This window comes from Falco biarmicus, chromosome 7 (assembly GCF_023638135.1).
Source record: "Falco biarmicus isolate bFalBia1 chromosome 7, bFalBia1.pri, whole genome shotgun sequence".
NCBI lineage: Eukaryota > Metazoa > Chordata > Aves > Falconiformes > Falconidae > Falco > Falco biarmicus.
The window spans coordinates 2018116-2034383 of NC_079294.1; the positions used below are offsets into that span (position 1 = coordinate 2018116).

The 16268-nt window shown below is 48.8% G+C and overlaps 1 protein-coding gene across 1 annotated transcript; it reads left to right on the top strand.

Moving 5' to 3' along the window:
• The first annotated feature begins 29 nt into the window (after nucleotides 1-29).
• RHOV (ras homolog family member V) lies at nucleotides 30-14551 on the top strand. Its single transcript, XM_056345113.1, has 3 exons — nucleotides 30-8104; nucleotides 11341-11399; nucleotides 11716-14551. Exons 1-3 carry the CDS (start codon nucleotides 7909-7911, stop codon nucleotides 12154-12156), a joined length of 696 nt encoding a protein of 231 aa, XP_056201088.1. The 5' UTR covers nucleotides 30-7908; the 3' UTR covers nucleotides 12157-14551.
• Nucleotides 14552-16268: the final 1717 nt, after the last annotated feature.

Genomic DNA, 16268 nt, shown 5'->3' on the forward strand with positions numbered 1-16268 from the left:
ATAATGCCTCGGAGGTGGGTAACCGGCCCGTGGCCTTGCTTCCAGGTCTCGGGGTGCTGCAGGCACAGCAAGGCTTGCAGGCTCCGCGTGTCCCGGTGGTGCCCGCTGCCATCCTGTGGTGTGCAGCCGTGGGGTGATAGATCACCTGGCGAGCGCACCAGCCGGGATCCGTTAGTCGTGACAGTGCTGAAACACTGTATTTTCTAGTGATTCCGACTGCAGCCAGGCATTGGCTGTTCTTAAGCACACCTATAAGAACTCCTGTGCTGAGTGGTAAAATCTTGGCTTTATTGCTAAAATGTTGGTTGTGGCACAGCATGTGGCGATCCAGCGTAAGCCTGTCCTTGAACTGTGCTAGATTTCCTCTGCAACTTTATCCAGCTTTCTAAACCATGTGTGTTGAACTCGGCTTCTTTATCACTAAATAGTACTTAAAAACCTGGCGTTTTCTTCTGTTCTGATATGCCAACAGTTAGTACAGCTTTACGCTCTAGCTTAAACTAGCAGAATTTGTAACAATGGCGTTAACAAAAAGAATTTCTTACACAACACTTTTGGGTTTCATCATATATAAAATGAATACAGGTGTACCTGTGTATAGTCTTATGTATACCATATACATATGTATACCATATGCTGTACATTAGATGTAAACTTCACAACAGTCTCTGGAAGGAACAGAGAAATGTTGTCCCACAGGGTACAGGACAGTTTGCAACACAGAGGGATCCATGACAAGATAGAGGAGGTCTTCCCACGGTTAGCTTGCACCTTGTGGCAGTGGGGCCCCACCAGTAGCTGTGGCATGTGGCTGGCACTGCACAGAGTTGCATCTCCTTTTCATCTGCCCTTTTACTGGACACCTCATGGCCATAAACTAGAGCTCTGGTCTGCATTGCTTGGCCTCAGGCCTTCTCCCCAGCGCTGAGGCTGATACTGATATGCAGGCCCCGCACTAGCTGGGCTCCTGGAGGCTGCCATGGTGCGCCTCTGTGGGGTCACCTCTGCCTGCTTTGCTGAATGCATAACTGGCTCTTCCTGACTCAGCAACCTGCCTGCAAGCACTAGCAGGAGCTGAGACCCAGCTTCTGCTGTTTACCCTCTTTATGTGGCAGCTCTGAGCCAAAACAACAAAACCACATTCCTTTGCTCTCCGATCATCCTGATCATCATAAACAGCAACTGTTTTCTTTCAGCTTCTCCAGAGGTACACAGAAATTACATTAGGTTTAGGGTAATGAGGTAGGAAGGGACTTCTTGGACTATCAGATCCATTCTCCCACTCTTGCAGACACCACATCATATAGTCCTTTCTCTATTCCTATCAAGCACTATCTAAAAGCGTGGGTATTTTTTCCTTTAACTGCTCCGGCTTATACCTGTTCCAAATGCTGATTATTCTCATGACTTCAAGCTCTGATTTCCAGTCTAGCATAAAATGTGGCTAGTCTGAATCCTTTTGTTCTTGTTCAAACACCGTCCTTTAGCGTAGAGGACGTTTTAGAGCATTGATTTCCTTTGCAAGAATCATCACAAATCATAGCCTTCATGCAGATGTACCAAATCCAGGATTTACCAAGCCAGGTAGTTCTTGCCTTTCTCCTTAAAAAGAGGAGGCAGTTAGTTTCTTGGAGCATCCCTGTAGCTCTTTGCATTGGTTGCAGGTTCAGCTCATGTTTAGGTAACAGGGGTGAGCATAGTTTGACCCCTCGTTTCAGATTAGGTCTCCTTCTGTTGCCTTCAACAATGATCCTTATACTTCTCTGTTTAGTCACATTTTTAGCAGTAGAAGACCGAAAGGTGGTGTTTTAAGGGGGAAATAAACTATCTTGAAATACATCTGGAAATCAGGCTAAATTGAAATTTGTGCACAAATTTCTCAGTGTCCAGCTCTAATGGCTGTTTCCATTCAAACCCTAGATCAGGACATATCTTCATGATCTTTTTTTCCTTGGTCAGGTCCAGAAATGGAAGAGATTTTCCCTCTCATTCTGGCAGACATTATTGCCAGTTAGGGCTGATACCTCGTGAGAAACCTGCGTCTGATTTTAGTGTTGTTAAATTGGAAGCCAGATCCTCACCTTATTTGGAAACACAACATCATCCTAAAGCTAATGCAGGCCCACAGGCCTGCTCCATCCATCTGCACTGTCATCTGCTGTGATTTATTTAATGTAAAGTCATGCAATAATTATGTCCCAGTGCTGCATTCACAGATTTAATATCCTGAAAAGAAGGGGAGAGCAAGGGTTGCAGGCAAAATATTTGTCAGGTCTTTGATTCACCAGGAATGTGTGAAGAATCAGAAGATTACATTTGTGTATAGTAGTGGTATAAGTCTGTAAGAGGGACTTGTGGGAAAGAATTGAGTGATTTTTGGTGATATGTTTGGATTGGAAACCTAAATTCTGCTCTTGTTTTTGTATGGCTGTGGTCACACACAGTAATTTTGGCTTAAATAATTAACATTTTCTCCAAGGTATGAACACAGTAATCAACATCTAGGTGCTGTATGACATGCTAATCCCTTCAGCTGCCTTGAGGAACAGATTCTGGATAATGGCAGAGACAAACATATACTGTGTCCAGATTAAGCCTGTCTAAATGTGGGCTTCTACAACACTGTCTCTGTCATTTCTGGATGCCCCTGCCCAGCCCACACATTGTGCCAGTATTAGTGTGTGTATGGCTGCAAAGTGAGCCAGTTCATTGCCTCGCAGCAGATGACTGTGTCATCCACGACCTAAGTACAAGTGTTGGTGCAGGAAGATGGGGCTGTGGGAAGAGGAAAGGGCAGAACAAAGGCAGCTCAGATTTCAATGGCTTGAACTGCCCCTGAGATAACCTAGTGACCCAGTTATAATTTGAATTAAATGCTGGACTTCCTCACAGTTTTCCACTACAGACATGGTACTGATCATCACTCCACTTCACTCTATGTAGAATATTCCTTCACTGTGATCAACATAAAAATTACACTGTGTGCATAAAACCCATAGGCAAATAGGTGTATTTCCCCAAATGCAACAGGCTCCATGAAATGCCCAACAAAGATGCCCAACCTTTTCCCCATCACCAGTACCCTGTGACTAATCCCTCAGTTCTGATCCTCAAGAAAGATCTATAAATGATAAGCCTGAGAACTGAAACCGGTACCTCGACGGAGATAGTGGTGTCACAGCATTTTATGGTTTTCCTAGCAATCCCTCTTCCGCCCAGCCCCTTGCTGTTCGGTGTTAACTGCCTGTCTTTCCCTGTTTCACGTGGGGATATGAACCTTATCACCTTCCTCTTGCTAACTCCCTCACCCATTCCAGTAAAGTGTTAACTCCTCTCTTCCCATGAAGTGTCTAATTGATTGACATCTAATTGATAATTAAATTAATCTCAGAGTATTCTCTCCCAACCTGTCGTTACTCTGAAGTTTGCTGTTTCTTTTCCAGATTTAAAGAAAGGGCTTTGAGTGCCATAAACCTTGCCCACTTTTTTACGTTTATCAGGTGATTTATTAAAAGATCTAAACTCTCCAGCAGATGGCAACATACTTCTAAATTATTTATGGAACATCCAAGAGACAGGAGTTGTTCCTGTAGAAGTTAGATAGATGAATTTGTCTTTGAGAAAGGGGCTGAGAATATAGGTGTGTACCTTTCTCTGCAACGTTTAAGAAAACATTTTTTAAGCTAGTGGCACCATCATTTCATTTAAACTCATTATTCTGTAATCTTAAAATATAGTATAAAATTGTTGTGGCTTTTTACCTCTGTGTTTAACTTGAGTGGCAGTGAACAGATGAACTAGAACATCTCTGTGCATCCCCCATGGCATTGCTTTTATTTCCAAGGAGCAATAAAGTAGTTCAGAGACCAGGACAGCGGGAACATAATTTCTCTCCTTTTTTTGTTTACCTGAAAGGCATTTCAAAATCACACATCTCCAGTACACACCAGGAATACCCATTAGCTGCTACAGAATCATGAAGTATTTTTATTGCTGTGGACTCTGAAACTACAGAGCTCGTATCAATCAGGAGCTGTATATGGGAAAGCAGATACTAGGATCTTTCTTCCTTTAATTTCAGCTGTAGTCATTTTTCTGTGAATAGCCGAAGCCTCATTTTCCACTGACTTGTGCGTTGTGGCTATTTCTGCCTCTGCAAGGTGGATAGAAAATGATACCAAGAAGCATTTGATATCATTTCCTGCAGGTTGCCACGACTAGACGAGGCACACCACAAGGGAAAACCAGACTCCAGCTCTTGTCTTCACCCTTTTGTCTCACTTCTTTTAAGTGGTAATTATGCTTGATTTTTCCCAGGGAGGATGCACACTCAGGTGCATGACAAAAGGCCAGGTGACTCAGCACTGGTTGTCTCATCGCCTTCGATTATTCAGGCTGGGCAGCGGCTGTATCTCGATTTCTTTGGCTGTATCTCGATTTCTTTAGCGTATCTCTTGGCATCATGGGATCCAGTTTGCTCTGGCACCTGCGCTCCAGTTTAGCCCCTCTCTCAAATCTAGACCCCCACTCAGCTGCCCTGGTGTGTGGTGGCAATGTTGCCTGTTCTCAGCATCCCCCCATTTCTCATTGCTTCGTGTTTCTCACAGGTAGCACTGTGAGAGGACTGAGAAATGCAATCTAAGGGCATCATTTGCAAAGGGAGTCTACTGGCATAGGCAGCCCACTTGTACAAACGCAGGTAAAGCTGAAGGCCAGGTTTGCTCACCACCATGTTAGGACTGGCCTATAATTTTTTCTCTCCCCCTTGGTAAGAAGGGAGCCCTGCTACTTTTAAAACTGAGGTTTGCCAACTCCCACAACACAGTGCTTTTTCTGAGGACACGTGAGTAGTTCGGTAGGCTTTGCAAAAGACAGTGAAAGTGGCTTCCACTCTGCGACCTTCATGCAGATTGGTCCGTGGCCACACATAATTGTGACAATACAAATTAGATCAGCCAGAGAGGCAGAACATGATGTTGTCAGAGGTGCAACATTGCTCAGGAGCCAGTGAAAGTCAGGACCACTGGCTGCAAAAAATCCCAGCATTGCAGTTTCCCAATATTGTAACACTGCACTTCAGAGGGAAAGTTAAATGGAATAGTTTGAGCTGATCCATAGCTTTGACCCCACCACAAGGGACAAGCCCTAGTTTCCTCCTCATCCAAATTGGCTTAGTTACTGTTTTTAACTTGGTCCATAGGTGGACTTCTTCTGCCACAGCTCAGTGAGAAAGGTGGCTATAATTAATAGAAAAGAGCAGAAGAGGAAGTGTTTTCCTCCAAATAACTGTGCTTTTTTAATAATAGGACTTTGTACAGATGGATAAAGTTTGTTCGATGGTGACAGTCACACACTGCCTAAATACATAAATCAATTTCCACTGTAGATCACTGTGTACTCTAATGGAGCAGCTTTTCTCTTTAATTTAAGAAGCTACATATGGTAGTACAGCCCAGCTGAATAACGGCCGAATGCTAACAGTACCTGAAATCTATATTTGGTCTGCCTGAAAACAGTTTGATCTTCTGCACTTAACTCCCGATGGATGGGAATTCACATCATGAGGAATACCATCATAATTGGTACTAATTATAATTCCCGGGAGAGATGCCAAACATAGCATTGCAGCCTGTATTTCCCACTTGGGCAGAGAGCTGATTTTGGCAGAGGAGCACAGCAGGGAGGCAGCGAGCATTGGGGCTCTCTGTGGCTGTCGGTTCTGCAGCTCTAGGAATGGGACAGACTTTCACTGCCAAAAACAAAACTACAAAAATCTTGCAAATTCAAAATGTCTGACTCCTTGCTGTGTTGTGAAACTCTTCTGTAAGCTGTCAGGAGCAAGGCAAGACCTGAGAAAGGAACCCGTGGGAGCTGTCCTGTTTGTTTGCTTAATCGCTTAGTTTATATGGAGATTAAAAATCACTTAAGCTCATCCACAAGTTAAGTGTATGTCAACCAATGGCTGTCAGAAACTGCAAGGAAAAAAGACCATAGTCACAGAAGGAAGAGGTTTTAGGAAAGGAGTGAGAGAAAAAGGGATTAAATCCTTGGAGTGGGGCAACAGTGTTGTCTTCAGGGACATCCATTCCTAAGTAAAGAGCATGTAGGAAGCAAGGGCTGCCGGCTTCATCTCTTGCCCTGCTACTGGTGACACTTGCTAACAGTGAATAATTTGGTGAATAATCCCTCATTTACATTCATTTCTTCCGGTTAAATGGAAATGTCATAGTTCACAGAATGTCAGCCTGTGCCTGAAATGCACTGCAAAACCTCTGCACGATCCTCGCTTGCTGTGCTGCCTGCCCCGGGTGCGGTGCAGAGTGCCCTTGCCGGTCCCATCAGAGGCATAGCCACACCTCGCGCATCGTAGAGTATCGCCTGCCCCGGCGCTTTCTGCCTCTTCTGCAGCAGTTCAGCTGTCACCTGGCTCCGAACTACCACTGGGGAGCGTGGCACTGGAAAAAGCCAGTCTATGCAAACCAGTCACTTGAGTTAGCATCCACTTGCCGTAGCAAGACTACCTGGCACACGTTTTAGCAGCAGCCTAGTTTATAATATCATCCCTTTTTCTATAGGTGTAGAAATTCAAGGTTGCGCTAGTAAAAACACAGATGAGGCTCATGAAAGCAAAGTGCTAGAAAAAACTGCAGAGAAAAAGCCTTCTTGCTGTTTCCAGGAAACCTGTGGGCTGTCTCCAAAGAGTGGGCATGCTTTGTCCAGCCAAGACTCTTGAACCTGAGGGGTTGCAGTACATGTGACCTTCTGTCAGTCATGGGGAAAAGCATTTCAGACTGTGCCTGATGTAAAGATGTCTTCTCAAGTTTAGCATGAACATAGGTGTAACACCTGGGTAGCTTCTCAGTGCAGATGCAAAGTGCAGTGAGACGCAAGCTCAGGAGCTGTGAATCAGTGGCTCCTTGCAGCACGAACCTGCCTGGTGCAGACAGGTCCCCCTTGCTGACAGCACGATGGAGGACATCGTGTAGCAGAGCTGTGGCTCTCATTGACAGCCAGACTTTGGCTCCTCCATTAGGAAGAAACTTCATTTTCAAAGCTGATGTTGCAAGACTAGGTATTGTGTGCGTTAATACTTTCCCTCCGGTGTTCTCGGTCCCTTGGTGGTGCTACGCTGGGGCGCAATGGTTGCGGCGATAGCGTGGCCACATCTTTCCTTTTAAGTGGTGTGCTCCCACTCTTCTGTTTGTTTAGTTGTACTTCTTCAGACACTGAGCTCCTCAGGGCAGGGATGAAGGCATCTCCCAGCTGCCAGGGGCACGCACGCCAGTGTGTGAGCGACCAGAGGTGAACATGGAAAAAGGCAGTAGTAGACTGGGAGCTGCTGCACTTGTCCGTGCAGCTGGGAAAATATGCTTTGCGGGTTTTGCCAGCATGTAGCAACAGCTTGGCTGGCTCGGAGGAGCTCCGGGGTGGCAGCCGGAGAGTTAACAGACGGGATGCCTTGCTGTCATTTGTTCTCTGGTGTCCCCCACGCCGCCGACCAGCGCTGCCGGTGGGATTCCAGCCGGGCCAGGGAGCACGGATGCTCCAGGTGGGGCGGCTGGTCGAGGGAAATACGTGATTCAGCGCGGCTCCGCTTGAAAAGCGAAGCGGGGGGGACAGGGGGCCGGGCCGGAGAGCACCCCCGCACCCCGGCGGGGCACCCCCGCACCCCGGCAGCCGGCGCTGCTGCCCGCGGGCGGGGGGCGGAGGCGCCGGGGCCGGGGCGGGCCGGGGCGGGCCGGGGCGGGCCTAGGGAAATGCGGCCGGTTTTGGGCTCGGGGCGGCAGGTGCAGCGATGCGGAGCGGGGCAGCAGAGCCCGGCCCCGCACGGCAGCGCGCAGCCCCCCCCGCAGCAGCCCGGCGGGCGAGCATGGCAGGGCGCTGCCCGCGCTGAGCCCCCCCGGCGCCATGCCCCCCCAGGAGCTGCTGGACTACGCGCCCGCCCTGCGGAGACACAGCCCCCCGCGGGGCAGCGGCCCGGAGCTGGGCATCAAGTGCGTGCTGGTGGGCGACGGCGCCGTGGGCAAGACCAGCCTGGTGGTCAGCTACACCACCAACGGGTACCCCGACGAGTACCAGCCCACCGCCCTCGACACCTTCTCCGGTAGGCACCCGGCGAGCCCGGCCGGGGGGGGAGAGCAGGGGTCCCCCGCGGCGCGGTGATCCCCCCGGGGGCGGGCGGGGGTCCCGGCGGGGAGGGGGCTTTGCGGAGCGGGGGAGCGCGGCCCGGGGGCACCGAGCTCGGGCGCTCGGGGGGGTTTAGCTGGTGGCACCTTCGCGGTGGGACGCCGAGGTGGTTCGCGGGTTCTGTCAAACCGGGCACCCTCCCGCGCCTGCGGTGTTACTGCCACTGGATAAGGGGGGTTCGGTTTTTTGCCGCTGTGGTGGGCTTGAGCCTCAGAAATATCACAGCATTGCACCGGGGGCTTTCTCGCTTCAACTGACAGCAAAAACAGCCTTGTTCCCCACGTGTCCACTGAAGTCAGCATTGAACAGGGGCTGCCAAAAAGTTGGCGAACTGTGTGAGTCTGGCTGGAGTTGCCTTCCCTGTCAGCTGATGAACTCTCCGCAGTTTCCACTTCTGTAAATGCTATCTTTGTTCTTCTTCTCCACTCCTTTTCCTTTGGGCTCCAATTTCTAATATAAACCCCAGGAAATTGCAAAGCTCTGAAAGATTTCTGCTTTGATACGAAGAAACACAACAGTACGTGACAGCATAGATCTGTAGATCAGAGGTGGGCTCGAGTCAGACCAGGAACAAGCAGCCTGATGTGTCATAGTCTCGAGGATTCTTGGAGGGAGCGTTTTGTTCCTCTGAATGTCCCCCCAGGTGCTTGCTCTTACACTGGGAATTGTTGATCTGCCTTGACCCTCTCCAATCTCCTCCACTGTCACTTGAAGGAAGTGAGCTGGGAACGTGTTACTGTTCAGGGTCCAGCAGCCCTTGGGAACAGACTAAGGAGTCCTCCAAGGGAAAAGTTACTGCTCTCTGCTCCTTTTACATTGATGTGTATGGTTTGGGCTAAGAGAGGCTTGAAATTGCCATAGTTATTAGCCTCCACACTTTTTGAAAGAGCGAATCCATAATAAAATGATCCAGAAAGGTGGAGGTGGTATGAGTTCAGACTCCCCGATAAGCAGCAAGATAGCTGCACGCAGACTTAGCCCTGCTCTGAATGTCCGAGTACCAAGCTTGACTTCCAGAGGTGCATAGGATTTGCAACTGATAGAAATCAAAAACATTAAAAATGGGCCTTCTGAAGTTCACTGTCTCCTTATTGGGAGAATAGAGAAGTTTCCCTTTACAAAGCCGACTCTTAACCTGGATAGACTTGAAGAAAGTCCTTCCCTGGATTCAGGAATTATGGTTCAAGATCCACTTCAGAAATTTCAACCCAATTCCCTCCCCTCTTGGGGAATACCTGCAATTGCAACTGCCAGCAGAAATGAGCAATTTAACCTTAATCCTGGTCATGGGACTGTAATGGCAGGAACAAGATAGGAGAAAGTCTTGCACTGTTGGGGGGACTGGCTCCTGGACTGTGACCCAGCCACATCTGTTGGGGTGCTACCTCCTGCTGGGTGTCACTGCCAGCTAGGGCAGCCAGGGTGAGATGTGTACCCAGTGACCTTTCTCCACCAGGCTATCCTGTTCTGCCGGCCACTTCGCTGTTGTACCAAACCCAGCCTCGGCCGAGGGTGTGACCTTGCGAGGGCGGTTATTTGGAGGGCTGTCGCTGAGCTGCTGGTGTGGCTCAGGCTAGCAGCAGATAGGGCAAAACTCTGTTGCAAGCACTGGGGCAGCAGCTGATATATGTGGTGCCTTCCTTCTGAAGATGTTAAGACATTTCAGAGATGCTAATTCCTTCTCTCAATGCACTTGTGAGACAGAAGAAATCAGATACTAGAAAGGCAAATGCCCAGTGCCTTGAAGATCAAGTCAGGATCTAGCAGGTTCTTTGATCAGGAACAGGTTTCTCTTCCTCCTCTGGGGCAGAGATATGGTAACAACCCAATGGGTTCCCAGTCACAAGGAAGCAATGACTTTCAGCTACGTCACAAGGAGTGGCACTGTGGTGGACGTGCCCACCCCTTCATTTTTCCATCAGCATCAGGCGCCCACCAAACTTCAGTTAATCTTTTATCTGTGCCTCCGTTGTTCTGCCCAGACTGCTTTCAGGGAGGAGTGCTCTCCTCCAAGAGCTGGTGTGAAACTCTCTGAGTCGGTTGTTTCTGATGCTTTTCTCACCTGGCTAATTACTTCAAGAATCACAAAAGATTGATCCTGCTTCTGTTTTGGTGTGGGATTATTTTGGTTTGCTTTTTGTGCTTTTGTTGGTTGGTTGGTTCAGTTTTTTCTTAACAAAAAGACCAATAAAGCTTCCTCCCTGGGCACAGCAAGGGAGTTTAGCTAGCTGGTGTCAAGTGCCAGCCATTGTCACCCTAGCCAGGGTGTCTGCCTCTGTTCACCAGAGCACAGCCCCATCCACCTTGCCAGGACTTCCAAGGGATTTCCAGCTCCCCCATCCCCCTTCTCCTTTTCCTCCACTCCTAACCAGTCTCTGTGGTGTCTGTGCACTTAACCATCTAACAGTTTCATTCCAGGTTTCCATCAGAGGTCCTGCCAGCCCTCAGTCTGAGTCAGCTGATACCACATGAAGGCTGGCTGTGATTAGGGAGTGAAATGGGAGCAATCTTACATGTGTAACTCAGCAGTTTTCCAGTGTGCGGATAGTCTCTGAAGGGGATTTCACTCATCGCTCTTTCCTTAATAACATCTTCATTTCAAAGCTGGGTTTAGGTCTTCATTGCTTTTCCTTAGCTGGGACACTCACAAAAACACTTTTTTTTTTTTTTTTTGAAAGCCAAATTTCTGGCCTGGGTGGGGAAAATCTCCAATAGCTTGTTGAATGGAGACTGATTTGAACTTCCACCCTTGGCCCAGAAGCTAGGAGCAAGTTGCTGAAGTTCTCACTTTGTCTTTATCCTTGTCTGCTTTCTTGGGTTGTGGAAGAGCAAGAACTCTTTGGCTAACAGCTTCTCTTCCCTAAAGAAGCAGTTGTCCCATAACATGGAACTGTTCTTTCAAAATACTGGAGAAGAGCCCGTAACATCGGAGGGCTAACCAAATCAGAAAGCCTACTGCAGGTCTCTTAATGTTCCCAGTACAAGCTTCAGCTGTTTTAGTGAGGTTTGGGAGGATTCTCAGCAAGGAGGACAGGCTTGAGTGACTTCAGCAAGCTGTTCAGTGGGATACAAACCAGAGCGCTCTGGGGAAAAGCCTGTAGGAGTGTATGTGTGTATGCTGGACAACTCATCCTTGTTCTCTTTCTGCTACAGTGCAGGTCCTGGTGGATGGAGCCCCCGTCCGGATCCAGCTGTGGGACACTGCTGGACAGGTAAGCTCCAAAGCAGCTGTCAGCTCTGGTCCTGTGGGACAGGGTTTTGAGGAAGGCAGTATTTAAATGGGAAGGAAGGGAATGCACTAGTCCAGCATCAGTCATTCACTGGTATGGCAGTCACAGACAGGTAAATGACAGACTCTCAGCTCTGAAACTTCCATCTGAACCGTGGCATGGCCACAAAGTCAGCACGATGCCCTGCTTCTGAGGGTGTTGCTGTCCTAGTTAATGTGTGAAAAATCCACTGCAGAATCATGCTGTTAGGAGATCAGACCAGTGAAGACCTTTCTCCCCCCCCCTCCATTTTCTACAGGAGGACTTTGACTGTTTGCGCTCGCTTTGTTACCCCGACACAGACGTCTTCCTTGTCTGCTTCAGCGTGGTAAACCCAAGCTCCTTCCAAAACATTACTGAGAAATGGATCCCTGAGATACGAACTCACAACCCCCGGGCGCCAGTGCTGCTAGTGGGGACGCAGGCAGACTTGCGGGACGATGTCAATGTCCTCATCAGCCTGGATCGCTACCACGTGAAGCCTGTGGCCCGGCCTCAGGCAGAAGGTCTAGCTGACAAAATCCGGGCAGAAGCCTACCTGGAATGCTCAGCACTCACCCAGAAGAACCTCAAAGAAGTTTTCGACATGGCCATTGTCAGCGGTGTTGAGCACAAAGCACGGCAGGAAAAGAAGATGACTGCCAAAGGCATCAAAACTCTCTCCAAGTGCCGCTGGAAGAAGTTCTTTTGCTTTGTCTGAAGCTGCTTTGAGAGGAGGGGGAAAAAAGAAACACCCGATGCCAGCATTGGCTCTGCACCTTCTTGGAGTGACTGCTCCTATGGCCCCAGCAAGAAGGGTATGATAAGCTGCTGGGCTTGGAAACCTGGCTCTTGCTGGGTATCAGATGCCTAGGAGTCATGAACTGGATTTCCATTGTGCCAGGATGTGGAATGGTCCAGGCAGCCCTAAGTACCTGCCAAACACGTCTGTAGTGTCCCAGGCTAATGGGAGCCTTTAATACATCAAGACTCAGTACGCTGGAGTAGGCAGGTTCCTTCCATTGTTCAAAATGACCAGTTTTCTGTCTGAAGCTAACATGCTTTCGGAGTTCTGACACAGCATAATAGACATGAGGGACTTTCAAAGTCTACCTATGTTTTGGCTGATGTACAGGCTTGGCAGAAAGTAGGGCAGGGGCAGTTACAGGAGACTGCAGCGTAGTCAGACGTGGGCTGTGGAGTTTGGAATGTGAGACTTGGGCTCCCCCTCTGATTCTGCTTGCCAAAATAGGTAGAAGTCACTTGTCTGTGAAAAAGCAGCACTCTTTCTTAAAAGCCCTGTATTGTGAGTACCCTGGAGAAGGTTTTTCCTAAATAAAGACCATTAGCAGGCTGAAGAGAAAGTGCACAGGGAGCTACAGTGATCCTTTAAGCAAAACATTCTCTGAGAGGACTCTGTAGGCCAGTGGGTGCCAGTGCTGTAGTCCTGTAGTTACGGACTTGGGGACCTATTTTGAAAGGCCTTTTGGGGTGGGGGTGGGGGTGTTTTGAGAGAAAGAACAGGTGAGGAACAGTGATGAGTGGCTCTGTCTTAGCAGGGATGAAACTGTGTCAGCAAAGGGTTTATAACACTACCAAGGGGTGAAATGTCAATGGAGAGCCATGCATGTAATGAAAGAAGAGAGAAGGAAGAAAAGGAAGGGAATAAAAAGTAAAAAAAAAAGAGAGATGAAAGGGAGAAGAAGAAGGAAAGAATAGTGAACGTTGTTAAAAGAAAGTTGTGATTCTACTTGGCTGAGATGCTAATGTTCAGGGAATCTTATAGAAACTTGAAAAATTTGCTAGTGATCTCAATTTCAAAGCAATATTGTCCATACATTAAGTTCTGAATCAAAAGAAGAGAGGTGTAACGAGTGAGAAAGAGAAAGTTCCTCTTGGTCAGTAAAACTCCTGTTTCAGATCTGCACAGGAGAACAGAGTTTACAGTGTACTATTTCTCCTGAGTCTGCAGAACAGGAACGGAGGGCGCAGGGCTTCTTTCTGTTGTGTTTCCCTTTCTTAAAAGTCAATGCTTGATCTGCTGAAATCAAAAGCGAAGGAAATCCATGAAGCTCCTGCCAGAGAAAAACATTCACTGTTTGCTCTGTTCTCCCCTCACCTGTTTCTCAGGGGACTAATTTCCTGGTGAGTCTATTCACATTTTATTACAGAACTTGCATCGATTTCTAAAACTTCTTTCACAGTGACATTTCGTTCATGGTTTATGTAGCAGAGCACATGACAGGTCCTGTCAGGCAATGCTTTCGATACTCAAGGGGGTTCTCTGCATCAGGCCATGGCCCGTCGTTTGGGGGATGCTCCTGAGTAATGTGACAGATGGTGACATAGCTGTGGATTGCTTGCTCTGCACCAAAAGCAAGCCTACCTGAGCTACTGGGCCTGTAAAAACTCAAACGCGAGTAATGCGGTATGGCTCTGGATCCAAACAGGTGCCTGCCGACATCTCTCACCACCATCTCTTTGTGGCGCGGCTCACATAGCCCCCAAGGACGCTGCCTTCCCTGGCGGTATCATAGCATGAAAAGGGTGGGCAGGTCTTGCTAAGGGATGTGGCCCACAGCCTGGGAGCTGCTCGTAGGGTAGGGCTTAGAGACCTGGAAAGGATGGCGTGGCAAAACGAGCTGAGCAAAGGATCCCCCAACTGCAGCGCGTCCGGGTCCAGTGAGGAGTCCTAAGAGATGGAGAGTACAGAGGCGGTAGCTGGAAGTGACATGTCCTCCATGCCTCTAGGCAGGACACCGCTTCCCCACCAAAGCTCTCACTCAGCAACGCATCCCTGCACGCATTTCCTACCTGTACGGGCACCTTTGCTGTATCATTAGTTCAGTTTCTGTTGGGTCTTCACGCATTTCTATAGCCTGTGAGACCGAGGGCTGTGGTGTGACCTGCTGAGGAGCACGCCGGACCCCTACGGAGCAAATCCACGGGCAGAAAGAGCACCAAGCTCCCTCCTGCTGAGGGGAGAGCAAGGGTTGCCCTGCAGTAGCTTGGTATGAAACAGGGATTATTTCATTCTGGAAAAGAAACTGTATTGAGAGCTGCTTTCTTCCTCTGTGATTGTGTCTAGTATTTGTTCAAATAAATTTTTTTTTATGTCTACAATTTGTGTGTGTAGTTTTGTCAGTGCAAATAAACTGGGTTTTAAGGTAAGAGGAGGAATTACTCCCTTTTACTGACAATAACATAAAAGAGAAATTGCCCCACTTCTCCTTCCATGTTCTAACCCCGACTGGCAACAGTAAAGATCCTCTTACAGCTGAAACCTTGCAAGACCTGTTGCCTCAGTTAATTTTCTGCTCCCTGAGTGGCTGCTCAGGGAGATGGAGTGGTAAACATCCAAGGTTTCTGTGCCTCTCCCCAGAAGCCACCATCCAGGGACCAGGCAGGAGGCCCTCCCAGCACTCATGGAGACAAGCCCATGTAGGGCTTGTATTTGGAGCCTTAATGACAGCGTGCTGGTCTGTCATTAGGCTGGGGGGTAATTTAGTGACCAGCTTTATTTAACTTGCCTTGGTAGTTGAACACTGCTTAAGTACTGAAAATTTTGTCCATGCCACATAGGAGACAGAGGCTGTATCCAAGATAGCTCACAGGGCTCACCCTTTTGGCCTTATCAGCATCCCAGGGCGGTCTGGGCCCTGCCCCCGGGGCCCCACAGCTGCTCCAGAGGCAGAGGGCTGGGAGGCGAGGCTGCCGGGGGTTCAGCAGAGAGGTAGGAAGGAAAAGGGACAAACCCCACACTGCAGCAGAGGTAATGAGCAAATGTCATTCAGAAACTAGAAGGGAATAGGAAATCGCTGCTGATAAACATTATTTGGGAACTTGTTTCTCTCTCTTTTTTTTTTTTTTTAAACGAAGTCCTCCTGCAGCCTGCTTTTTGCTAGATGTCAAGCGACCTGTGGGATTACTTGGAGCTTTTCGTACGTTCCCAGCTTTGCAGCTTCCTGACATTAAAGCTTACAGAAGAACCTGTGAGTGGAAATAGCAGCAAAGTGCAAATTAACTTTACTGGGAGTGAGTCATCCCACTGAGCCATATCCTGTCATGTGCACAATAAGCACCCTAAAACTCCCTGAAACCTGGGAACAAAGCTGAGCTCCTGGGGGTGGGGGCAAAGCCACCTCATTAAACAGTGTCCTACCAAAGGCATCTGCAAAGCCTTGCTCTAGCCCTCTCTGCGGTGCAGTACTGGACCTGTGCTACTGCCCGGTGCTGGCACAGTTCGGGCTTGTTTCTGCCTTGCAGTGCTGCTTGACCGACCTGTATTTGCAGACGATGCTGAGAGCGCAGGAGAGTTCCTGGGAGACTGTTGCTAACACAAACCACCCCACCAGGCTGGGTGAAGCTAGCCAAGCCCATGACTAGGCCAGCACAATTCCACATGGGTGCCACTTTAACGCCGGAAAGGATCCTTGTGATTAGTTGATCTGACTTGCTCCATAGTGCAGAGCTCAGCATGAAATGCTAACAATACCCCAACAACGTGCCTATAGGATCAAAACCCTTCAGTACCTCCTTTCCTGCTCAGGTCTCTGACTTGGATCCTGACCAGCAGACTCCAGCACAGTCCTGCATCCAGGGGAGTAACTCTTCAGGGCTTTCCCATCAGCATAAGCAACGTTGCAAGTACTTCAGCAGATGTACACACCGCTTGTGTAACTGCACAAAGCTCCCAGCTGCCACCTCTGAAGGAGCTGAGCTCAGGGGTCAGCAAGGGCAGGAGCACAGTGTGGAAAGGACCCTTTTGTTTCCTTTCTCTGGAGGTAGCACACCCTAAATGGTCTCAGCTGGGCCAAGAAGGTTCCCAGCTGG